At 36.9% G+C, this 25,516-nt stretch overlaps 1 protein-coding gene across 2 annotated transcripts in view; it reads left to right on the top strand.

The window, feature by feature from the left end:
• Positions 1 to 25,516, top strand: part of USP12 (ubiquitin specific peptidase 12) — a 98,632-nt gene that overhangs the window by 50,200 nt on the left and 22,916 nt on the right. The window contains exons 3-6 of one of the 2 annotated variants that reach the window (XM_058547890.1): positions 9,219 to 9,432; positions 17,928 to 18,157; positions 24,693 to 24,769; positions 24,887 to 24,970. In XM_058547890.1, coding sequence (XP_058403873.1) covers positions 9,219 to 9,432; positions 17,928 to 18,157; positions 24,693 to 24,769; positions 24,887 to 24,970 — 605 coding nt within the window. The remainder of the gene's footprint in view (positions 1 to 9,218; positions 9,433 to 17,927; positions 18,158 to 24,692; positions 24,770 to 24,886; positions 24,971 to 25,516) is intronic. The other variant, XM_058547891.1, reaches the window with a different exon arrangement.

Genomic DNA, 25,516 nt, shown 5'->3' with positions numbered 1-25,516 from the left:
GATCTCCCTTGTTATTGCATTGGGTATTTATGGACCCTTTCAGACTGATGGTTCATTTTCCTCAGTTCAAGAACATTTCTGACACTATTATTTGGATAATTTTCTTCCTATCAATGTAATTTCTCTGTTATGTCTTTTTTGATATACTGTTAGTTGCATATTGAAACACTTAGACTGATTCTTTATTTTTATTATTTTTTCCTCCCATTTTTGATCATCTGCCTTTCTATTCTACACTTTAGACTATTTCTTTGACTTTTTTGTCCAGCTCATTGCATTTTTAATTTCTTAGAATGTTACTTTTATTTTTTGATCTTATTTTGTGGAGGCAATATTTTCTGTTATTTTTCTCAAGATATTATTTATAGTTGTTGCTGAGGTTTTCTTATGATTACTGGATTGTTTCTGAGTCTGTCCTGTGTGCTCGGCTCCCCCGCCCCGTTTTCAGCTCTGTCTTTCCTATTGGAAGCTTTCCTTGAATTTCATTCATACATAAACGTGAAATTCTAAAAAGCTGATTGGAGCTTTGTGTGTTATGGGAGGAGCTTGTCTACCATGGGTTTCAGTCTCGGGTGACCCCTGGCAAACAAGCTTTGAAAAAAAGAGCTCCCTGCCCCCTCCCTCCTACCCCCGATGTCAGTATCTGCAGCCTTTTCTCTGGGGCTGTTTATTTTCTTCTGGGAGGACTCTTCAGTCTCTGTCTAGGGGGTCTTAATTCAGGGTGTGTTTAATCCTGTTTCCTGTTCAGGCCTCCCTGCTGTCCTCTAGGGTTCCTACGCCCAGAGTTTCCTGTTCAACTTCTCTGCAGACTAAACTGCAGTTGGAAAAAAGGTTAAGTGCCTGCGGGTCTAAATGGTCAGTTTAGAGACTTGTAACCAGACTTGTGTTTTTAGATGTCATCCTCCCACCCCACCCCACCCCCCTAAAAAGAAAAAAGATCCTACTGCTTCAGGGTGAGTCAGTTTGTTTCTCATTTGTCCCTTACGGGTTCTTGGGCTTCTGCTGTTTCTCCATCCTCCTGTCTGTTCGCTGACGTCCCTAGTCTGTGGTTTGTCTTCTATGACCTTTTGAGTTTTTGCCTACTTTGTTCTTTTGTGGTCATTTTATTGAGGTTTCATGGGGAGGAGAATTAAATGAATATATTTAATTTCTCTGTTTAACAAGAACTCTGGCCTCTACTTCTGTTATCTAAAATATTCATGCTTACATACAGAGTTGTCCCGTGGTCGAGCCTCGTTTAGATTCTGGGGCTGGCACACCCGTTTCTTCACTTTCCTCACTACTTCCCCATGGCTCCACCCTTACTTGGTTCAGACTCCAAAGCTAACGTGTGTCTTGGATTGTAGTAAAGTTGTGTCCATTGATAGTGTCCCAGAAGAACCCACTTCTTTAGGACAGTATATATTTATACTTTATAACAATATATTTGTATATTGAAGGCTGTTTTACCTTTAACCTTCTCCCGTATAAATATTTCAATCTCCCTATTTTGTGTCTAAGTATAATTTTTTTTGCAGATAGCCTCAGAACAAGTAAAACAACATCCTAGGTAAAATCATATAAAATGAGTTCTAAAGTTCTATAATATTTTTTTCTGCTATGTTGTTTTAAATTTAATATGATATCAGTATCAAAATACCAGTGTCAATTGTGTAAAAACAAAAAAGTTTCTAAGAAGATATCATTTTTATTACTCCCTGCGGATCAATCTAAATTCAAAAGATAGTTTTTGTGCTTCTCCCTGAAGCTGAGTAACCCAGAGTCAATAAAATGAAGAGAGGCAGGAGGGAGTAAAGTGGGTTCGAGACCATCGGAGGAAGCTCTGTCTTCATCCCCTCCAGAGGTTCATTTGAGGACTAGAAATATAGTTTCTGATCTCTGTGCCTAGTTCTTATGGTGAAGAATTGAGATCTCTAAGGAGGCCAGGGCTCCAGCTATGAAAGGTTGGTGAACACCTTGCATTATACTCAGAGAGAAATTAGTGGTCAGAGTCGATGCAGCAGAACTAGTATAGTGATTAACTTTTTCTGTGGTTTATGCTTTCAGGCTACTTTGTACTTGAGTTCTGTACTTTAATCTTTTTCTATAAGTCTTATTTTTCAGCCCCTAAATTATCATTACTCTTCTCTTTCTCTTTTTGTTTCTTTCCTTCTCTTTTTATTTGTAGACTTATCACATTATTTGTAGGAGTCCCTTAAAAATTAAGGTTGGGGGCCGGCCCTGTGGCTTAGTGGTTAAGTGTGCGTGCTCTGCTAGCGGCCTGGGTTCGGATCCTGGGTGCGCACCGACGCACCGCTTGTCTGGCCAGGCTGAGGCCGCGTCCCACATACAGCAACTAGCAGAATGTGCAGCTATGACATACAACTATCTACTGGGGCTTTGTGGAGAAAAAGGGAAAAAAAGGAGGAGGATTGGCAGCAGATGTTAGCTCAGGGCCGGTCTTCCTCAACAAAAAGAGGAGGATTGGCATGGATGTTAGCTCAGGGCTGATCTTCCTCAAAAAAAAAAAAAAAATTAAGGTAGGAACTTGGGAGGTGGGGGAGGATGGCTTAGGTAATTCAGAGATCAACATTTTAACTTTTTTTACCTGACCCTATACCTGTCTGCCAAGTAGTTAGTGTTGTAAACGACACTGAAATGTAGCTGCTTTAAGAAACTTTGTGGTTAATCTTTTCTAACAATTGGATTTTGTTAAAATGAGGCACGCCTATATTTTCTTTTCATAAGTCTGTTCTTAGCTAAGTGTGCATTTCCAGGTTCGTTTTAATTGCTCTTACAAAAACCTTATACCGAAAAGAGTTCCTATTAGATCTGCCTGATTGGATCCCTTTTTGCGACTAGTGAGTGGTAGAATCACTCAATAGCACTTGCCTTTGGGAAATAGTACATATATTTGGGCAGTTAGAAAATTAGACTTTTTTTTTAATGGAGAAAAGAAAAATAACCACAGTTTAATTAACCTAGCAGAAAATTCAACAGTAGTTACTCTCAGCATTGTTAATGACAACCTATTTTCCATTATTTTCAGTTGTAGATATTTTTATCTTGGAAAAATATTTTAAAAAATGATAGCTTTTATGGCAGTTTACTCTAAATGATAATTCTGATGTCTATCACTATAATTTGCGTAGTACATAGAGTGGGGACTTCATAGTGGTTTGACTCATACAGAAACATTAATATTTCTGATGTTATTGGAAGTCAGAGGAGAAATGCTAGTGTGATGTGGGGATTCAGAGACCATCTTGGGTAGGCAAAGGAGCCTTTGGAAGCTTTCTCCTGCTGTAAAATATCCCGCTTAACATGTCAGGTGTTTATATAGTCAGCTAAATTCTTTGAAAATAAATTGTTTTAATCTGATAAACCAGATTGCCTTTTCCCCTTATGTCTTGTAGCTAATGAGTACTTATTTTAGTAAAGTGGATAGTAGAGAGTGATTTAAAGTAGTAATGTCTCTTTCCTGCTTTTTGTGTAGTCTATACATTTTTAAATGGCCGTTCTTCATTGTTTTATTGTATGGTTCTATATTAATTTTCTAACACAATTTTCTAACACATAGGTTGGGCTCAGTAAATCTATTTGTGATGCTACTGTGGGATATTTTTTCCCTTGAAATCTTTGTTATAAAATTACAATTATGTTCCTAGACCATCTTTTATAAAAGGCTTTTTAACCTGAATTGCTAGTAGTCATTAGCTGGAATTCTAGATCCAAGGAACAGGGACCATTATGGAGGAGAGAGAGAAATAAAAATGAAACTTTCTTTCCATTTGTGGGTCATACAGTTGATTAGGCAAATGTCTCTTGGTTCAGTTTTCTTTTGCATTGATTTCATTCTCATTTAGTTTCTCTTCCCCTGTTGGCCGTAGACTCCTTGAGGCTTATATTATCGGAGATCCCAGAGAACATTCATGTCAAACCTGACAAAAGAACTCTGGCCTAGGTACTCTGGCTAGGTTGTAGATTGGATCAAGAGCCCAACTTTGTTGCAGGGTCTGTGAAAGGGCTTGTGATTGACAACCCTACAAAATTTTCATGGAGATGTCAGTTCCTATTAGGAAGAATGGGACAGTGGAGTGAGGGTGTGGGATGAGGAATGGGTGTCCACTAGAATATGGAGGACGCTTTTGGATTGGGTCCACTTGGCCGTAGTGAGGGTGGTGGGTAGGAGAATGTGCGGCATAGTGGTGTAAACCAGGGCCACCTAAACAAGAAACTACAGTCGGAGGAAGAAGGATGTTCATAGGACAGGCACCATTACCAACCTCCAGCATAGGGGACAGTGGAGCATTCAAACATTTTAAAACATTTTTTAAAGGTAACACTGTTGACGTAATGGTGGTTAAAACAAGTAGTCTCCAAATGAAATATGTGAGATGATCTATTGGGGTATGGGAGGAAATATTAGAATTTCTAATGTTTATTTTTATCTGAAAATGAAAGATAGATTAAGCTTTACTAATTCTTAATAAATGGATGATACTGGCACCCATACTCTATCCATGTGTGAAATGGTCCTATGTTACTCAAGTTCCATAGTGCCAAGGAGTTGACAGCATCACTCTGTCTTATTCATTTATGCTGTTATATCTATTATAATTTAAATGTAGATTTAGAGATTATATGATTTAATTTCAGTTATCTAATTCTTCAAAATGGACAAATGGCTTAAAAAGATTGTTTCAAAATTAACTGTGTAATGATGAGGTGCTAGGAATTGTTCCACGGGTTTCACGCAGATTATTCATTTAATTCTTTACAAGATTTTAAGATGTAGGCACTGTTATAAACCCCATTTGCAGATGAGGAAACTGATAAACTCCATTTACAGATGAGGAAACTGATGAGCAGAATGGTTTAGTAATTTCCCAGGGTCAGGTAGCAGAACCAGACTTGAACGTAGACGGTTTGGTTTCAGATCCTGTGCACGTAGTTACCATGCTATGCTGCTCTCAAGGCAAATAATTACTTAAATGAATTCAAACAAATTTGGTAAATAGGATTGAAAATTTTTGGTGAAAACAAAAAAGTTAATATAGTAAGACAAATTTTAAATGTTTGCTTCATCTTAATCATATTTGTTGTATTTTTAATGTACATAATATATCGTGCATATATAATTTGTAAATAAATATACATATATTAGGGATGTGTACTCAAAATGATCTTATTGATGGGGATTTGATTAATATTTGTGGAGGGGCATTTTTTAAGACTTAGAGAAAAAGGCATTAGAGAAAGCAAGGATAAGTCATTGTGTTCAATAAGTGATTGAAAAATCAATGATCCCACCTTGAGGGTGGCTCCTTTTAAAATTTGTTTCCCCTGATTTTAAACCTGGTCATAGCTTTGATCTTCAGAGCCAGCTGAAAAAACATGGGGTGTGTTTCAACCATAAAGCAATGTCTTTTTTAGAAATTGAGCATTCAGAAATAAGAATGTGGAGGAAATCATCCCAGACAATCTTTTGCATGAAAGCTATGCACTTGAAGGGTATATTTTTAGATTTTAGGAACTAGAATGAAACTTACTATTAAAAGTCAAGGAAATTAAGTTTCAGAGTTACGAATAAGATTGAAAGTTAGCTTATTCTGGAGACGTTGTGGTAGTTTCAACCTTTAATTTTTCTTTAATGGGATTGATGAAGGTAAGTAAAAGAAGACCATAACAGAAGACCTCAAAGAATTGATTATGGTGTTACCTATTGCTTTATATTCGCAAGATGAGCAAGAGGTTGACTCGCAGCATTCTGCAAAATGTAGACTCCCTCTAATTCCTCAGCTTATCCCATTTGCTTCTTTTTTGTAAGTAGGTCAAGCTCATTATCACAACTTTTTCTGATATCTTGTGAGATGCTGTCTTTTGTTTCTGTCTACCTCCTCTGTGGAAGTTAGTAGAGTCTCCTCCTGTTTATTCTTTAATAAAAATGTCCAAATTGTGGAGATTGTCTCTTTAATTGACAGAACCATAGTTTGTCATTGGGGTCATTAGACTGTGGTACAAATACTGGTATTTTTCAGACTAATTAATGCTGAGTAATTGGTAAGTTAACCTTAGTAATATTATTCTGCTGCAGGTATACTTAGCCCCTGGATAGGCTTTGTTGAAGTATATCCATAGTTATATTTATGACCAATAATATCAACGCATCATTATAATATACTTCTTTTAGCATTTCTCTGGAAAGCCTTTAAAGCATCTGTCTTGATGAAATCAGTTCTTGGCTCTGACTGTGTGAATGTGGAAGTCATGTATCTTCACTGGGTCTCGTGTCGTATTCGTTTTTTGTGGTATTGTTTAGCTTGTTCTTCTGTTCCCTGAATATCTTGTAAATTGGTAGTTAGATCTAGACAGTTGATTAAAGTTGAGTGGTTTTGTTTTGTTTTTTAAGACAGGAATACTTCATAGGAGTTGCTGTATATTTCTTGGTGTATCACAGCACAAGACAAAAGTTTTGTTGTTCATTTTTAATGATGCTGGAAGCATTGAGGGTTCAGGCCTGAGCCCTCCATTTTAGAGTTCCCCATCAACCTTTAACCTAATGCTTTTAGTATCCATGGATAATTATTGCCTAATCCATTATTTACAACCATTTCTTCTGAATTTATTATCTGGAATTCTGCTATAAACAAGAATTTCCTTCATCAACTATTTAGTGCCCCCTGAAATATGGTTCTTAGAAGAAGGACAAGATAAAACATTGATGCTTTCCTTTTATATATTAGTTTACAACTTCTCTTGGAGACTAATGTAGGTTTCTTTGTTTTTAATGTCATTATTATTATTATTATTATTATTTTTTTTGTGAGGAGGATCAGCCCTGAGCTAACATCCATGCCAATCCTCCTCCTTTTGCTGAGGAAGACCGGCTCTGAGCTAACATCTATTGCCAATCCTCCTCCTTTTTTTTCCCCAAAGCCCCAGTAGATAGTTGTATGTCATAGTTGCACATCCTTCTAGTTGCAGTATGTGGGACACGACCTCAGCATGGCTGAAGAAGCGGTACGTCGGTGCGCGCCCAGGATCCTAACCTGGGCCGCCAGTAGCGGAGCGCCCGCACTTAACCACTAAGCCACGGGGCCGGCCCTTTAATGTCATTATGAATTCATAGATTTTTATGTGGTTGATGTGCTTTTATCATTGCAGTCATCCTTTTTGATGAAAGTTGGCTCTTGGGGGCCAGCCCGGTGGCGTAGTGGTTAAGTTCGTGCACTCCTCTTCGGCAGCCTGGGGTTTGTGGGTTTGGATCCTGGGCACGGACCTACGCACTGCTAATCAAGCCATGCTGTGGCAGCGTCCCATATAAAGTAAAGGAAGATGGGCCCAGGGCCAGTCTTCCTCAGCAAAAAAGAGGAGGATTGGCAACAGAGGTTGGCTCAGGGCTAATCTTCCTCAAAAAAGAAAAAAAGAAAGAAATTTGGCTCTTGGATCCACACAAAAAGATATTCCAGGCTAATCTTGTACTTTGTACGTTTCCTGTCCCAGACCTTCTGTAGCCATATCTGCAAGGTGTCTTAGTTCCTTTTTGTGGGAAAGAGGTTTTTTGAGACCACAATCTGAGTGCAGGGGAAACTTACTGCTGCTGGCCTTTTCAGTGGACAGAACTTGAAAACACACACACACACACACACGCACACAATCACTCACTTTAAGATGTACAAAAAGGCATGAGTTTATACTGATATTTCTAATTCCAATATAAGTTTACAGGGGTTTTACTCTTCTGATTTTTATTATTGTAACTTTTCTTCTTTACTTTAAAAATTTTGGTTCTTAAGGGTATCAACATAATTCCTTGCTTGCTTTCTCCTATAATATATCTATAGTAGTTTCAAAATAACAGTATCAACAGATTAATTCTAACAATGTGACTACTGGATGCTGTGTAAGATTTCCTTGTTCTTTTTATTCTTAGGCTGTACTGCAGTAGGCACGTATAGTAAAATTTCTGTGTTTTAAAGGCACTTGATGTAATTCTTTTCTCTGTATAGTTTTACCACCAACTTGATATATGTTTAGGTTTTATTTATTTCTATTTGTTTTCAATTTTAGGAATTTCTTTTTTTCTCTTTCTTTTATGATTTAATTTAGTTTAAAAAAATTGGTACAAAGTAATCTTTTTATAATGTACATGCACAGGAATCTCACTTTCTATTCCCCTCCATTTTTTCCCCTCTTTCTCTGTAAATAACCATTTTTTTAATCACTTTTAATTTATCCTTCCTAGTTTTTAAATATAAGCAAACGTGTGCATGTCTGTGGACATACATTTGATATTGCCTACTCTCAAACACTCGTCTCTACCCAGTCTAAGTTAATATATATATGTTATCTCGCCCCATGGCAGTACAATGAGAATTGTCCTCATTCTTTTTTTTACAGTTTCAAAGTACTCCCCAGATCCTCGTTGATGGACTTCTGGGTGTTTTATCAGCTGACTTTGGGAGCCAGTGTCTATTAATGGGAAGGGAAAAGGAAGGCAATAAATGGTTATAAAACTATGTCTCATCTTCTCTGTAAGGCAGGATTATTTTCCTCTATTATTAAAGAGGAGGAAATTGAAGTTCAGTGAGCTGTAGTTATATACTTCAGATCGCATGGCCAGCAAGAGATAGATACATAGTTCAGGATTTAACTCTGGAGCCAAAGACTGTGTCTTGCTGATATATCAAGAATAGTACGACCTGGCATTTCAGTGGTTGTTAGGCTGTCACATTAATGATTTTTAATCTAACATTTCAGAGGATCTTGTTTTTGTTTAGTTTTTGGATGTCACTTAGGAACCTGATAGAAAACCTCACTTTTGTGCTTTTTTAAAGAATTTTTGAGAGTTATGTTTTTAAATGTTTAATATGTAAAATGCTTCGTATACAACCAACACTATATAACAACGAGAATTGAAAAAGAAAAGAAAATCCTAAACCTAATCTTGCTATTTAAACTATATAGTTCTTTAAATCAGTTTTCGTAAAGGCCAAATTTATTGCATATATTTTCCTTCAAATTTAACCTGGAACTGATGCGTAGAGCCTCCAATTAATGTTAAAATGGCTACTTTGCAGTCAGAATAATTTCTGCTCTCAGATACCTTTTAATTTATGAGGATCATAAATTCCCTATATTCTCTTTCTATTCTCTCAACTATACACATGGAAATTCTTTTAAAAGTGTGTTGCCCCAAATTTAACAAAGTTTTTTTTTTTTTTTTTCTATTCTAGTTTGGGAATACCTGCTACTGTAATTCAGTTCTTCAAGCACTTTATTTTTGTCGTCCATTTCGGGAAAAAGTTCTAGCATACAAGAGTCAACCTAGGAAGAAGGAGAACCTTCTTACATGCTTAGCAGATCTCTTCCATAGCATAGCCACTCAGAAGAAAAAGGTTGGAGTAATTCCTCCTAAGAAGTTCATAACAAGATTACGGAAAGAAAATGGTAATTCTTCTACTTCTTGATGTATTACGTATGTAACAGGAAGGTTCAATATAGCATACTGCAATTCAGCAAGTGTTGACTTGATGCCTGATGATATATTAGCTGTTGGAAAACCAAAGATGATGTTCCTGTTTTTAGAGAAGTACCGGTTTAGTGAGGAGATAGTCACACAGTAATTAACATGAGGTGTGATTAATGTTTGAAGTACGTTATACGAAGATCAAATTCTATGTACCAGGAAAAGAGAAATTATCATATATTTCTCTTTTTTGTCTGCTTGGCTTTTCTATCAAGAATGAAGTGTTTTTTTCCCACGTTATTGTTCATTTGTTGTTTTCATAATGCTTTCATGTATGTTAACTCATATGATCCTTACAATAACCTGATGTAGAGAGCATGTTATTTCCTTCATTTTAGCCATGAAAAAAATAGAGGCTAAAAGACTTGCCAGGAGTCACACTCCAGGAAAGGAAAGAGCCAGAACAATAAATCATACTTTCTGGCTTTGGGTAGATAGTTTTAACTCCACCCCCACCCTCTTTTAATAGCTACTGATTAAGCCCCACTTCCATTTTTTCTCTTAAAATATTTTTCATTTAATTTTCACAGCAAGCCCAAAAGTTAGACATTATTACCTCACTTTACATGAGATAATCGATGCTCAGAGAAGTTAAGGTAACTTGTCAGGGTCCCACACTTCTCCCTGACATCTAAGCTCAGTGTTCTAATATGGTATGCTACCTCAGAAAATTCAAATGGGATTTAAATAACATGTAGAATTCTGGGTTTTGTTTGGTGTAGGCATTTCATTCATTGTACAAATAAAATTGAGTGGTATTTTCAGTTTGATCTGTTACATATCTGATAGAAAGATGCCCACAGATATATGATTAGAGAAGTCTTTAAGGTTGGTTATCAAATGCACTGATGGTAATCCTGCCCTTAACTCAGTTGACAGTGTTCATTATCACATGAATTGAGAGAAGCCTAAGTCATATCTAGTTTCCTAAAATGTAAGAAGATGCTGAAATAATATGGCTTTAGGCTGTTATTCTTGAATCTGATACACATGTTAAAGATATTGTTCATTTTCTCCATATACAAATATAGAACAGTTGATTAATTACTCAAAAAAATTCATCTTTTTTGTATTTCTCCGATAAAGGCTATACATATTTACGTTCTTAAATTACAGATCTGTATAGTGTTTTCTGTTTTTAAGAAGGCCAAATACAACTCCATTAGAATGTGGACTGAGTGGTTCAAGTCTTCTCAGTCTTTTTGTCTGTATTGGTATGAAACTTTAAAAATTTTGTCCTGGTAGAAAATTCACGTGCATGATAGTGAACATGCCATCCTTTCTCAGTGATTTCATTAGTACTTTAGGAACGTTCAGCATCAGAAACATGAAACTCAGAACACACATTGTTTTCTTTTCATTTAATAGCACACTTTTCTTGACTTTATTGTTTAATATGCTGCATGTGCTCTTCGTTTGTCTCCTATAACAAAAACACCGTGGACTGGGTGGCTTGAACAGTCAACATTTGTTTCTCACAGTTCTGGAGGCTTGGGAGGTCCATGGTTAAGGTGCTGGCAGATTCGGGGTGTGATGAGGGCCCTCTTCTGCTTAGTAGATAGCTGCCTTCTTGCTGTCTTCTCGGATGGCGAAGAGAGAAAGAAACGAGCTCTCTCAGGTCTTCTCCTGTAAGGATGCTCATCTCAGTCTTCAAGACCTAAATTACCTCCCAAAGCCTCATCTCCAAATAGCATCGCACTGGGGATGAGGGTTTCAACATAGGAATTTTGTAGGGACACAGGCAGGCAGTCCATAACATCATCTTTAAGTACACAATGATTTTTAAAATTTAGATTGACTCTCATGCTAAACAGAGTTCAAGTTACTGTGTTTTGAAAGTTCCGTGCTGTTAAATATCTATGGTTTTATATGTTTGCTTGTCAAAGCTGGGATATTTTTACAGTGTTTATTACTTTTTAATAGTTCAGTATTTTCTGAATTTTTTATGTGTGTTTAGGCAGAGTAAATTGATGCACAGTAGACTTCTTAAATACTTTGGTGAATCAGACTGGTTCCAGAATGCATATTCCAAACCCATTTTCTCAGAAGTTTTGTTTCATTTTTCTATACTTCATAAACAATGTTTAGTAGAAAAGCTTGTTTATTATTTGATGCTGCTGGCTTTTGTTAAGTATATTTTGAAATATATTTTTGGCTTTTGATTTTTTTTCCTGATAATTATATAAAGAAGAGCATACAAAGCAAAGAGGATTTAATAGGTTATCCCTTCTGAGATTTTGTTTGCTGGTTTTAAATCTCTGGAAAGTATGTTGCCCATTTCAGTATTTCCACTAACTTTCACTGTTGGGCTGTTCTTAAATGAATTTCCTTCCATGTTGTGTTAAAAACTTCATGTTCTATATTGTCAGTAGATGTTAGCACCATATTGTTTTAACCACCATTGCTTTATATTACTAATCATTTTGATATCCCTTGGAAAGAATCTGTTTTAATATCAGTAATGGATTTTTGTTTTTTTAAAAGTTCAATTCATGTTACCTAATCATGGCATGAGAGGACTGTAGCCCAGTGTGATAACACTTGTTCTGTAAATATGTTATCTTTGATGATGGGAAACTAACTGAATGTGTGAATTGATTATTATGTGTTTAGTTCCTACAGTGCCAGGCACTGTGTGGGACCTAGGGATATAGAAATAAGACGAAACCTCTGCCTTCAGGGAGCTGAGATTCTAGTGGGGAAGACAAACAGTTATGTAATATAATGTGTCATTGCTGTGAAGAAAAATAAAGTAGGGAAAGGGGGTAGAGAATGAGGGAGTTGATGAGTGACATTAGTGCAGAGATTTGAACTGAGAAACAAGCCATTTGAAGATCTGAGGCAAAGTTGTTCCAAGCAGCTAGAACAGAAATTGCAGTTGCCCTGAGTGCTTGAAGGACAGCAAGAAAATTAACGTGGCTGGAGCGGAGTAAGTTGAAGATAAACTTTTGAGAGAAAGGCAGGGGCCTGGAACTTGGGTTTTACTTTTATTTTATTAGGAAGCCATTGGAGATGGGATCTGAGCAGATGGGTGGCACGTTCTGATGTGCATTAGGAACAGATCCCTCTCCTGCTGTGTGGCATGGCCATGGGAAAGGGTGGGGGTGGGCAGCATGAGAGGATGCGGGGAGACCAGCCAGGAGGCTATTGGCGGTTATCTAGGTAAGAACTGAAGGCGTGTTTAAAATTACTAACTTCCCATAGGCTCTCTATTATTTTAGAAGAATTAAAACACAGATTGGTGATCTAATTCTATGTTAGTTAAGAGTTGACTCACCTGGAGACCTTGGGATCATTTAAGCTGGGCTTGAAAGTTAGATTAGCTGGCATCTGTAGCTGTGTGCTCCGACTCACCGAATGTTAGCAATGTCCGTAGTTCAAATTGTGTTGGGCCAAATTTATTTTTCTCATGTCATTTTAGTTGTTTCAACTCCTGCTGTTCATTCATTCATTCAGAAAATGTCAAGCACATCTAATATGTGGCGGGCACGGTTCTAAGTGCTGAGGATACAGCCGTGTATAAGATAGAAAGGGTCCTGTTCTCAAGGAACCTCTGTGTCCGTAGCAATGTTTCAGGTGCTGTGGAGAGATACAAATATAAATATATGTGTGTATGTTTAAGTATTGGTCTTCCTCAAGTGAGGAAATTTGATTGTTCAAAAATAACACCTATTAAATAGATTTGAGTAAATAATTTCCCATATTCATTTCATTCCTTTTTCTCCAAAAAGCATTTTGTGTAATGAAAGCTATAGCTATTTCTGAATTTTGAAGAAAACATAACTTACTTTTAAGCAGTGATTTAGTTTTAATTTTTTTGCATTAATGTTGTAGCTATATCAGGACTTTAACAGTTTATATACATTTCATATACATTTATTGATAATGAAACTGTCTGTCCCACTAGACTGTCAGTTCCATGATGGAGGGAGCCCATTTGTTTTTCTCACCATTGTATTCCCAGCTCGTAATCCAGTTCCTGGCACATAGTAGGTGCTTACTAAATATTTGTTGAATGAGTGAATTTGTTTAATGTGCCAAAGCAAGTCTGAAGTCCACCTTTCCCATTATGCTACTTAGCAGAGAAGAAAGCAAACCATAAGAAAACCAAGATTTTAGAAATGAGATATAATACAGTTTACAGGGATTGTCCTGAGGCCATTTAGTCGGTGTTGTTTTGATGTTTATGTGGTCCTGGTTGATGTTTTTAAAACTGTAGTGGCTGCTCTTAGGGACTGCAAGATTCTGGCATACTTAGTACACTATATAGAAAATGAACTATAAATTATTTTAAATATTTCCACAAAATACTTAAAGAGTATCTTCTGGTTTACTTTGCGTCTCATTTCCAGAGCATTCAAGTCAGTTGAGGTAGTCCTGTGAAGATGAAGTCATTGTTCTGTGCTAAAAGAACATCCAAAAAAAAGATGTTTCAAGTTTTTAAAAAACAGAAGCGTTTGCACATTTTTGCTTGACAAAAAAAGTAATTATTTTGAAAAACACGGATATATGCTAAAATAATTTAACAGGGAACAATGAGACAACTTCAGATTGTGGCATTGAGCCAGCATGTAGATCTGTCAGAGTTAGTTATTCCTCTCTCACCTTAGCTAGGCCCTTAGCAGTCTTCATAAAACCTTTTTACTGATCCTCCCCCATTATCCTTCTTTTTGGATTCCTCCATGACTTTTCCAATTTATTTTTACTTTTTTAAAGCCCCCTAATCAACTCTAGCGTAATTTCCTTCCAGTCCTTATCTTAGTGGACCTCCTCAGGTGAGTGGTTCTAGATTTGTGACCTGGGGATGGGTGAGTGAGTGAGAGATGAGAGCTCTTGATTTTTAAAGTGTCCACGTGCCCTTAAGGAAGCTGCCTGGACGCTGAAAGTGTCAAGGTTAGTGCAGGAGTCAGGGTGGACAGAGAAACCATGAATCAGGGTATCAGTGGATGAGGGCAGGTTGGCAGATGACTGTAGAAGGAGGAGGGTTAAGGGTAGTGTGGCCAGATGTTAAGTGCTTTTTTGATTGAGGGAAAGGTTTTATATGCAAGTGAAAGTGTAATGGTTTAGCAGTGGCAGCAGGGAGCTAGAAAATGTCAAAGGTTGAAGAGATGGGGAGTTTAGAACAGAAAGCAGTTCCTAGAAGAGAGCAGGAAGGGTTGGAAAAGAAGAGAATCCCAAGGATGAGTAAGGAAATAAGATACAATAAGCGAATGAGAGTAGTAGAGGATAGGAGACTGGGGTTGAGGGTGGAGTAGTATTTTCAGGGATAGAGGATTATTGGATTGAGAGGCAAGGTTAAAAGGTAATGGACTTCAGTTGTCTTAGCTTTGGCCTAGACTGGTCCAGTGGCAGAGCTGTCTGAGGGTTCTGGACACGACTTGGCTTGGTCCCAGAGAGATGGAGTGGAAACCAGTGGACGCACAGTACATCAAATTAAAGATCAGTTAGATGTTAAATCCACGTAGGCTAATGTAGTAACTCCTAAGACTCAGGGCTTTTATTGTTCTTAAAAATAACATAGGGCATTTGTTTAAGACTAATCAAACCCCTCAGAACAAACTTAGAGCAGAGAAATGAAGCATGGCTCCAGCTGCATTATGTTTGATTTGAGATCCAACAGAGAGGTTAAGTAGATTGCCTATGACTTACATATAATTAGAGGTAGAACTGTAATGTGAATCCAAAGTCTTGCTCTAGTAGCTGCACCTTAAATGTAATACTTTTTAAAGGTCTTTTTGACACCAAGATTAAAATTATTCTTTATTTTCTTTTAACAAAATATCTCCACAATGAATGTTTTCACTTGTCTACATTTTATTTTTACAATAACCTTGCCAAGGAAGATGGTGTTCCATTTTACAGACAGGAAAATCAAAATCTTTTAGATTACCCTGGGGTTGAAAGTTTTCCTCATGTTTCTTAACCTTTTGAATTGTGTTTCTATAAATTGTTGATTTCAAGTCTTTTGCCCACTTTGTGTTTTCTTTTGTATAATCTCTTTATATGTTGAAGATGTTAATAATTTTCAGATTTCACTTTCTAACTTTTGAAGTGATTTCTAATGCATAGAACTTAATTTTATGTAGTCGTTTCTGTAGCTCTTCTAAGATGTAATACTTTATTTTATCTTAGAAAGGCTTTCCCTAAATTTTCTTCTAAATTTGTATGCTTTCATTTACGAAATATAAACGGTAATCTTTCTGGAATTTATCACATGGGCATCGAAGATCTAAAGGTAAAATGTCCTAACTCGGTAATGTTCTCAGTGCGTTTTCTTGAACCCTGGGTGCTCTTGAGTGGCTCGGTCCCACTGGCGTGCTCCTTGGTATGCAGCTTGGTGGAGCCAGACTGCCTGGTGTGAGTCCTGGCCCTGCTGTTCCTAGCAGCATGACTTTACCCTCTCTGATCCCATTTCCTCATTTGTAGAATAGCGTTAGTAACAGTATCACAGGATTGTTAAGAAGATCGAATGAGATGCTGCCTCTAAAGCCCTTCCTCTTCAGTCTTGGGGTGTGTAATGCTAAGCACAGGGTAAAGCGCTCATGTTAGCAACTGTCAGTATTTCCATCATCTTTGCTCATTTGTGTAGCTGCAGGGAACGTTTCATGGAGTTATAAAATCCAATCTCACGTTTGGAAGGGGCCTTAGAGATTATGTGGATTAAATAGGTAATTCATGATACTGTTATTTCCTAAACCTGACTGCACGTCAGCGTCACCTGGCGGAGCTTTGAAAAGTCCCAGGTTCCGGGCCTCATCTCTGACTTACTAAATCAGAATCTCTAGGATGGATGGCCCAGTAATTTATAATTTTAACAAATTTTCTGTGTGGTTTTCCTGCTTTTGGTTTGGCATTGGCAACAGGTCGTCCAGCTTCCACTTTAAAACATGGCCATGTCGTAATATTTGTGGAACAATATTAGATGAGCTAATGAAAAGCAGTTGTTTCTTATCTCCTCAGTATGTTATGTAAATATTTGAGGATGAGTTTTGCCCTTTTCTCATCAATCAGTTAGTATTGTTTTTCTTAAAAAAAGATTCTCATTCGTCTTAACTTTCTTTTCCCTAAACTCAGTCATAATTTTACATAAGAAATATATCTATTTCTTGTACATTACTAACAATACCAAACATTTGTACTTAGTTCTGCTAGAATACTAGATATTTTTTTTTTTGTGAAGAGGACTAGCCCTGAGCTAACATCCGATGCAATCCTCCCCCCCCCCTTTTTTTTCTTGAGGAAGATTGGCCCTGAGCTAACATCCGTGCCCACCTTCCTCTACTTTATATGGGACGCCGCCACAGCATGGCTTAACAAGCGGTGTGTCGGTGTGCACCCGGGATCCGAACCTCCGAACCCCAGGCCGCCAAAGCGGAGTGCACACACTTAACTGCTTGCGCCACCAGGCCAGCCCCTAGATAGTCTTTTTTTTTTTTTGTGAGGAAGATCTGCCCTGAGCTAACATCCATGCCAATCCTCCTCTTTTTGCTGAGGAAGACTGGCCCTGGGCTAACACCCATGCCCATCCTCCTCCACTTTATATGGGACGCCACCACAGCATAGCCTGACAAGCAGTGCGTCAGTCCGTGCCCGGGATCTGAACCCAGGCCGCCAGCAGCAGAGCGTGCTCACTTAACCACTACGCCACGGGGCCGGCCCTAGATATTCTTTTTTAAATTTAGGTTTTTTTTTGTTGTTGCCAGTGGTTATGGATGAGATGCGAGTTTAAATATAACAGGTATTTTGTTTATATAAATATATTTGTATATTTATATAAATAAATGGTGTTTACATAAATACAAAACAAGGGAGTGTTTTGGGCCGATGGAACTGTTATGTATCCTGATTGTGGTGGTTGTTGCATAAGTCAATGCGTGTGTTAAAATTTGTAGAACCGTACACCAAAAAAAAAAACTGTCAGTTACTGTTTTATTTATTTATTTATTTATTTATTTATTATTGATGTTTTAATAGTTTATAACATTGTGAAATTTTTGGTGGTACATTTTTGTTTGTCCATCAGCATATACATGTCTCCCTTCACCTCTTGTGCCCACCCGCTACCCCCATTGCCCCGGTAACCACACTACAGTTTTCTCTGTCCATGTGTTGGTTTATATTCCATATATGAGTGAGATCATACGGTGTTTGTCTTTCTCTTTCTGGCTTATTTCACTTAACATAATACCCTCCAGGTCCGTCCATGTTGTTGCAAATGGGATGATTTTGTCTTTTTTTATGGCTGAGTAGTATTCCGTTATATATATATACCACATCTTCTTGATCCAATCATCAGTGGACGGACACTTGGGTTGCTTCCACTTCTTGGCTGTGGTGAATAATGCTGCATTAAATTTAGTTTTTTAATGAAGTTATTTAATTCTAAAATAATTCTCTAATATGTTTTTATTTTTAGAGCTTTTTGACAACTACATGCAGCAAGATGCCCATGAATTCTTAAATTACCTGCTAAATACAATTGCTGATATTTTACAAGAAGAGCGAAAGCAGGAAAAACAAAATGGCCGTTTACCTAATGGTAATATTGACAGTGAAAATAACAACAGCACACCAGACCCAACTTGGGTTCATGAGATCTTTCAGGGAACATTAACTAATGAAACCAGATGTCTTACTTGTGAAACTGTAAGTATATCATAAAATTTTGTATAGAACAAATTTGATTCATTATATTAAAAGTTCTTTGAGGATGAGTGAGAGAGATGAACTTGAAAGTTGTAATTCTTAGGTATAATATAAATGAATGTTAAAGATGTACTTGTCAGTTGAAAGGAATCTATGCTTTTTCATAATGCTGCTTATTAACAGTGAATACTTGAGGTGATAGAAGAACACTTACCGCAGTTTGAACTATTGGCTTTCGTTTCAAAATATGAGGCCATAGAGCCATGTTCTGGAAATTAATGTGTCTTAGTTAAGCTCTTCAGAAGCTTATAGGTCAGGGAGTTATACTGATGGTTTTTCCTTTTCCTACAATTATGTTTATTGTTTATGGTTGGAATAAAAACTAAAGCACACTGTGTATACTCAGGGAGAGGAAAATACCTACTTTGCTGGATCCTTTGTAAAGATGAACAGTATGGAAGAAGCGTGAAAACTGATTACATGTAGGATCAGATAACCCAGCACTCCAGTTACATTCTTACCTTGTTATCTTATTTCTCACTTGAGGAATGAAAGATTAAACTCATACTTAATGAGGCCTCCCACTATCCAATTTTGCCACTTGAGCCAATAATGTCCTTTATAGCATTTCCTCCCCTTCAGTACAGAATCCAGTTTAGAGTTGAGTAGTAGTTTGCATTGTATATAGTTATCATGTTTTTTTTAGCCTCCTTTAATCTGGAACATTTCCATAGTCTTTTTTGTCTTTTATGACATATACATTTTTAAAGAATATGTCCCCCTCCCTCCCCTCTTTTTTTTTAATCTAACGTTCCTCATATTGAGTTTGTCTGATGTTTCCTTCTAATTAGATGCAGGTTATACATTCTTGGCTGGAATAATTCATAGTTATTGCTGTGTCTTTCTCAGGGTATCACATGTAGGCACACAATATCCATCTGCTCCTCACTGGTGAAATTAATTTTGGTCTCCCATTCTAGGTGTTGTTCATTTTCTCCACTTCATGATGACTGGTTTTTATGCCCCTGTAACTAGTAGGCAGTCTTTGGGGAGACACAAAAGTCTTGTTCCTCATCGAAATCGCCTCTAAGATTTAATATCCACTGATGATATTTGCCTGATCCAGTCTTTACTATGACAATTGTACTACTAGTTTTTAATAGCATAGGAGAGTAGCATGGTCCATTGGGAAAGAGAGTTCACAAGCAAGAAAAGTAAGAGAAATATTTTATGGATGTTTGGAAGAATAACATAGTCTACTTGGTTTACTAAATCAGATAACACTGGCAGAGACTCATAAGGAACTGTCTTTTTTTTAATTAATAGACTTCAGAAAAATTGAGTGGAAAGTACAGAGAGTTCCCAAATACCTCCTCCTCACCACTTTACACTATTATTAACATCTTGCATTAGTGAGGTACATTTGTTGCAATTGATGGGCTAATATCCATATATTATTATTAACTAAAATCCATAGTTTACTTTAGGGTTCACTCTAGGTGTTGTCTGTTCCATGGTTCTATTTGTTTTGATAAATATGTAATGACATATGTCTGTCATTACAGTATCATACAGAATAGTTTCACTGCCCTAAAACTCCTTTGTGCTCCATGTATTCACCCCTCCCACCTCCCTAAACCCATGGCAACCACTGATTATTTTACTACCTCCCTAGTTTTGCCTTTTCCAGAATGTCATATAGTTGAAATCATAGAGTATGTGGCCTTTTCAGAGTTTCTTCTTTCAGTTAGCAACATATATTTATTTCCTCCATGTCTTTTCCTAGCTTGGTAGCTCATTTCTTTGTATTGCTGAATTATATTCCATTGTATGGATGTACCATAGTTATCCATTCACTTACTGAAGGACATCTAGCTTGCTTCCAAGTTTTGATAGTTATGAATAAAGCTGCTATAAACATTCACGTGCAGATTTTTGCGTGGACATAAGTTTTCAACTCCTTTGGTTAGTACAAAGAAACACAATTGCTGGATCATGTGGCATGAGTATGTTTAGTTATGTAAGAAACTGCCCAACTGTCCTCCAAAGTGGCTGTACCATTTTGCATTCCCACCAGCAGTGAATGAGAGTTCCTGTTGCCCCATATCCTTGTCAGTATTTGGTGTTGTCACTGTTGTTGATTTTAGCTATTCTAGTATGTGTGTAGTGGGATCTCGTTGTTTTAATTTGCAATTCCCTAATGACATATGATGTTGAGCATCTTTCCATGTGCTTATTTGCCATCTGTATATTTTCTTTAGTGAGGTGTCTTTGGCCCATTTTTAAAATTGGGTTATTTTCCTATTGTTGAGTTTTAAGAGTTCTTTGTATATTTTGGATACTAGTCTTTTATCAGATATGTTTTTGCAAATATTTTCTCTCAGTCTGTGGCTTGTCTTCTGATTCTCGTAATAGTGTCTTTGGCAGATCAGAAGTTTTTAATGTTTTAATTTTAATATTTTAATTTTAATAAAGGTACTTCATAGAAATGCTTTTGGTGTTCTTCAAATACTTTTGATGTTGACTAAAAAGTCATTACTAAACCCAAGGTCATCTAGATTCTCTCTTATGTTAATCTTCTAGGAGTTTCATAGTTTTGCATTTTATATTTAGGACTATACTCCATTTTGAATTAATTTTTGTGAAAGATGTAAAGTCTGTGTCCAGATTCATTTTTTTGTGTGTGTGAATGTCCAGTTGTTCCAATACCATTCATTGAAAAGACTATCCTTTCTTCATTGAATTGCCTTTGCTCCTTTGTGAAAGATCAGTTAACTATATTTGTGTGGGTCTATTTTTAGGCTCTCTCTTCTGTCCCATTGATCAATTTGTCTATTCTTTCCCCAGTACCACACTGTTTTGATTACTGTAGCTTTATACTAAGTCTTGAAGCTGGGTAGTGTCAGTCCTTCAGCTTGGTTCTTCTTTAATATTGTGTTGCCTGTTCTGGGTCTTTTGCCTCTTCTTATGAATTTTAGAATCATACAAACTTTCGAAACTGATTTATTATCCACAAAATAATGTGCTGTGATTTTGATTGGGATTGTGTTGAATCTATAGGTCAAGTTGTGAAGAACTGACATCTTGATGATATTGAGTCTTCCTGTCCATTAACATGGACTGTACATTTATTTACATCTTTTGATTTCTTTCATTAGAGTTTTGTAGTTTTCCTCATATTGATCTTGTACATGTTTTGTTAGATTTATACCTAAGCACTTTTTTTTTTTTGGTGCTAATGTAAATGGTATTGTGTTTTCTTTCTTGCTTTCTTCTTTTTTTTTAAGCAAATAGTGATCTTTTTGGTTCAACCATGAGTGAAAAAGATAGGGTCTTTAAATAGAATCATAACCCACACCAATGAGTGATCTATTGACTGTTGATTATGCGTTGATCTTTTTAACTATAACCAGGCATTTCTAGAACAAGCATTGTGAATAGTGTAATTTTAAACAATAAAGGACACAGTACTGGTAAATGAATAAAATTCTCTTTTCTAAATATATTTTTATTGGCAAGCATCTTTGAGATCAAGTGAAAGAGGTGTAACTGAGTGCTTGAATACATTGACAGGCCTCTGACGGTGTTTTGGGGTTAGATTAAGGATTTCTTTGGCGTGTGTTTTGTTCGTTGCTATGGCTGTCAGTTAATTGCATTAATGGCTTGTTTGGGAAATATTTGATGTTGGAAATTGGGCTCAGTATTCATCTTTATTCAATCTAATCAACTTCAATTATTTTAACATGAGTTTTATAGCTGTATCTTACGAAGAAAAATTTTATCATAACTGAATTCCAAGCTTTAGGAAACATTGCCCAATTATTAGAGCACTATTTCAATTGGAATAGTAGGTATAATCAGAGAATTTGGCAGTTGATTGATGTTTGGTATAATGGAATTTGGTCTCTGTTAGAAAATAGGTTATATAATTCAGTCTTCTTCAATGCAACAGAAAATAGGTGAATTTGCTTAGCATGTTGAGATATAGAGTGATAAGTGAAGCTGGCAAAGTAGATTTAGGACCTGTGTGGAGGTGTTTGGGATGCCATGCTAAGGCCTTTGAAGTTTGTTTTGTAGACTGGGGGGTGATGGGGAATGAGGATTAAAATTTTTTTTTTTTTTTTTTTTTTTGGCTGAGGAAGATTTGCCCCGAGCTAACATCTGTTGCCAGTCTTCCTCTTTTTGCTTGAGGAAGAGTCTCCCTGAGCTAACATCTGTGCCAGTCTTCCTCTATTTTGTATGTGGGTCGCCGCCTCAGCATGGCCTTGGACAAGTGGTGTAGGTTGGTGCCGGAGACCTGAACCTGGGCTGCTAAAACAGAGCGCACCAAGCTTAACCACTAGGCCATGGGGCCAGCCCTGGGGATTAAATGTTTTTGAAGGAGAAAGTGGTATCAGCAATTCTTGTTAGTGCTCAAATGTTATTAATTTGATTTGTAGTGGATGGATAGTGATCCTTCCGCCCTTTCTTCACTAGATCCTCCTGTGACCTGTAATATATATTTGCAGATAGTCTCCCAAGAATTAAGGGTATAACTTGAGAATATTTCCTCAAAATCTAAACCATCATCTTGCAGATTCATTAAATGATTATTAGTACTATGTCTTTATCAAACTAAGCTAGAGGGATGAAATTCAGAATTTCTCAAGAGTGAACGTATATCATTTCTTCATTTAGTTTTGCACAAATATTTAAGTACTAACTATGCCAGGTAGAAGATGGGTAGAGGTTGGCAGAAGATGAATAAGACAAAGTTTCTGACCTCAGGATACTCATCGGGTAGTGCAGACTGATCAATAAGTAGTCAGACAATTCCAGTAGAATGTGGTATGGTTCAGGTAAACACAAGATGCCATGGGAGCCGGAGAATAGTAGACCTAATCCAGGTGGGAGTGGGAAAGTTTGTGAAGGTTTGGGGTGGGCTTCTTGGAAGAGACAGTGCTTGTATGGCAGATTTTAATAATGCAGTTGTTAATATCTCAGTTGGGTAGGAGGCTGGTTTCTGTAACAACACCCTCTGTTGGTGTTCTCTGTTCTGTGATGGTTCCTTCTTGATCTCATCCCTTGGCTTTTCTTCTTCTCGTTATTCTTTAAGTGTAGGTGTCCTCCAGGGTTTCATTTTTGGCTGCTTCTCACTCTGCATTGGGAGGCTCATATTCACTTTCATTACCACTTGTGCTGATGATTTCCCAGTCCAGGTCTCCCACCTAGACTTCACTGATCTTTAGACTCGTATCTCCAGATCCTGGGTGTGACCTGACATTAGGACATAGCAAGCAGTCCAGCAACAACCAGAGGTGTTTACACTTTTAAAAGTTAAATACTGCCCCAGTTGGTGATCACCTGGCACCAACACAATTGTCAGTATAAACACAGTAACTCAGATATATCCAAATGATCCAGAATATCCTTATGTCAATTTTTTATGTTATCATAAAGATAAAAATTTAAAATGAAAACCCCTGAGGTAGTGTCTGAGAACCACAAATCTCACTTTGAGAAACACCAGATTCTTCAATCTTTCTCTTTAGCCTACATGTAAGGCCCTGCCTGATCTGGCTTTGGCCTACCTCTACCATACTATGTCTTATCACCCTGCTCACTTTCCTATCAAAGTGGGCTATTTATCTTTCCTTACGCACATCATGTTCTCTTTTCTCTGAGTTGCCTTTCTTCCCCCTCTTTTTCACTGAATCTATTGAGACCCAGATGAGTTATCTTGTAGTGCACTAGATACCTTGTACACATAGTATTCCTGTTTACTCATATTTGCATAGATCTGTAATTTATATAGCCACATAATCTATCATAAATTAATGATACTTGAGCTTATAACATTGATGTGGTATTGACAGAGGAAGGCATTTACTCAACTGGGTGTAGAGTTGTGGGTGAGAGGCACAAGGGAACTGAGTCAGACCTGTCTTTTATTGCATGCTCACCTTGGGCATGGAGTCATTGAAGGAATACTAGGAAATTGTTGTCTAAAGTTCTGTCCCAATCCAATTCAAATGAATAAGTAATAACTTTATTTTTTATAACATTTACCTGTAAGTCAAACAGAGCTTTATGTTAGATTTTTTTGGAGAAATAAAAGAAGGTCATAAATGAAGATTATAATTTGGCATCGTGAGCTAAGTTATTTTCTTAAATGATATGACAGTGCAGGTGTCATGTCCTTTGCCAAGCATTCTCATTAAGTCTTGGCGTATGTTTTTATAAGAATTAGTGTCTATGGTACAGTTTGTTTCATGCTTTACAGTAACACCAAGATTTTGGAAAGTGATGGAATTGCGCGTCATACCAGCCTCTGCCAGTCCTCAGCTCTAGGTGTGCATGGTGCTGTCCCTCTACGTATGATGAGAGTCACTTACTCAGCGTCCTTTTGGATAATCCTACTCAAGTAGTTTTCAACTTAGGAAAAAGAATTCTTCATATACTTACTACTAATAATAGAATGCATTTAATTCTATCGTTTTGGAACAGTGATTTACTGATATTTAAAGAAATCAAAGGTAATTTCCTATTTTTACAGATAAGCAGCAAAGATGAAGATTTTTTAGACCTTTCTGTTGACGTGGAACAAAACACATCAATTACTCACTGCTTAAGGTAAGTGTACAGTTATTTATTTTGAAATTTCATGAATATCTTTGGTTTAGAATATTTTTAAATGAGTACATGATTTTCTGGTATAGACAAAATAAATTTATTTTGAATTTTACACAGGGGTTTTAGCAACACAGAAACTCTATGCAGTGAATACAAATATTACTGTGAAGAATGTCGCAGCAAACAGGAAGCACACAAACGGTAATTTAGTGTTTTTGGAATTTTTTAGTGATTCTTTGGTAATGGATGTTACAGGTGGTTTTTCCAGCTGAAAGTGATCTATGAAAATTTACAATGAGTAAAACTTCTTAATTTTATCACGAATGGTTAAGACTCATTAAGTAGTTACTAGATAAACAGTAGTCAGCTCTGGACCCTTGGGTGATTTTCTATGTTCAGTGATTCTTTAATTATCCTAAGCCAGTGCCATTAAAACGTTTGTCTTCGAAGCTCTCCTGATTATGTAAACTTTTTTCTTGGTGAGGGAGGATGAGGGGGCAAGTACTTTCCTCACCCCTACCCTGTTTCTGCTATTCCTACCTAGGATTTTGTACCTTCTCTTAGTATATTATTATAAGGACTAGATTTGGGTATCAACAAATGGAATCATCATCATCATCCTTATTATTTTACTTTTTATTTTGGAACAATCTCAAACTCAGAGAAAAGTTGCATGAACAGTACCAAGAATGTTTTTTTTTACCCTAAACCATTTGAAAGTAGGGTCCTGATATGATGTCCCATGAT

This window comes from Diceros bicornis, chromosome 9 (genome assembly GCF_020826845.1).
Source record: "Diceros bicornis minor isolate mBicDic1 chromosome 9, mDicBic1.mat.cur, whole genome shotgun sequence".
NCBI lineage: Eukaryota > Metazoa > Chordata > Mammalia > Perissodactyla > Rhinocerotidae > Diceros > Diceros bicornis.
This window is presented reverse-complemented; position numbering and strand designations above follow the sequence as displayed.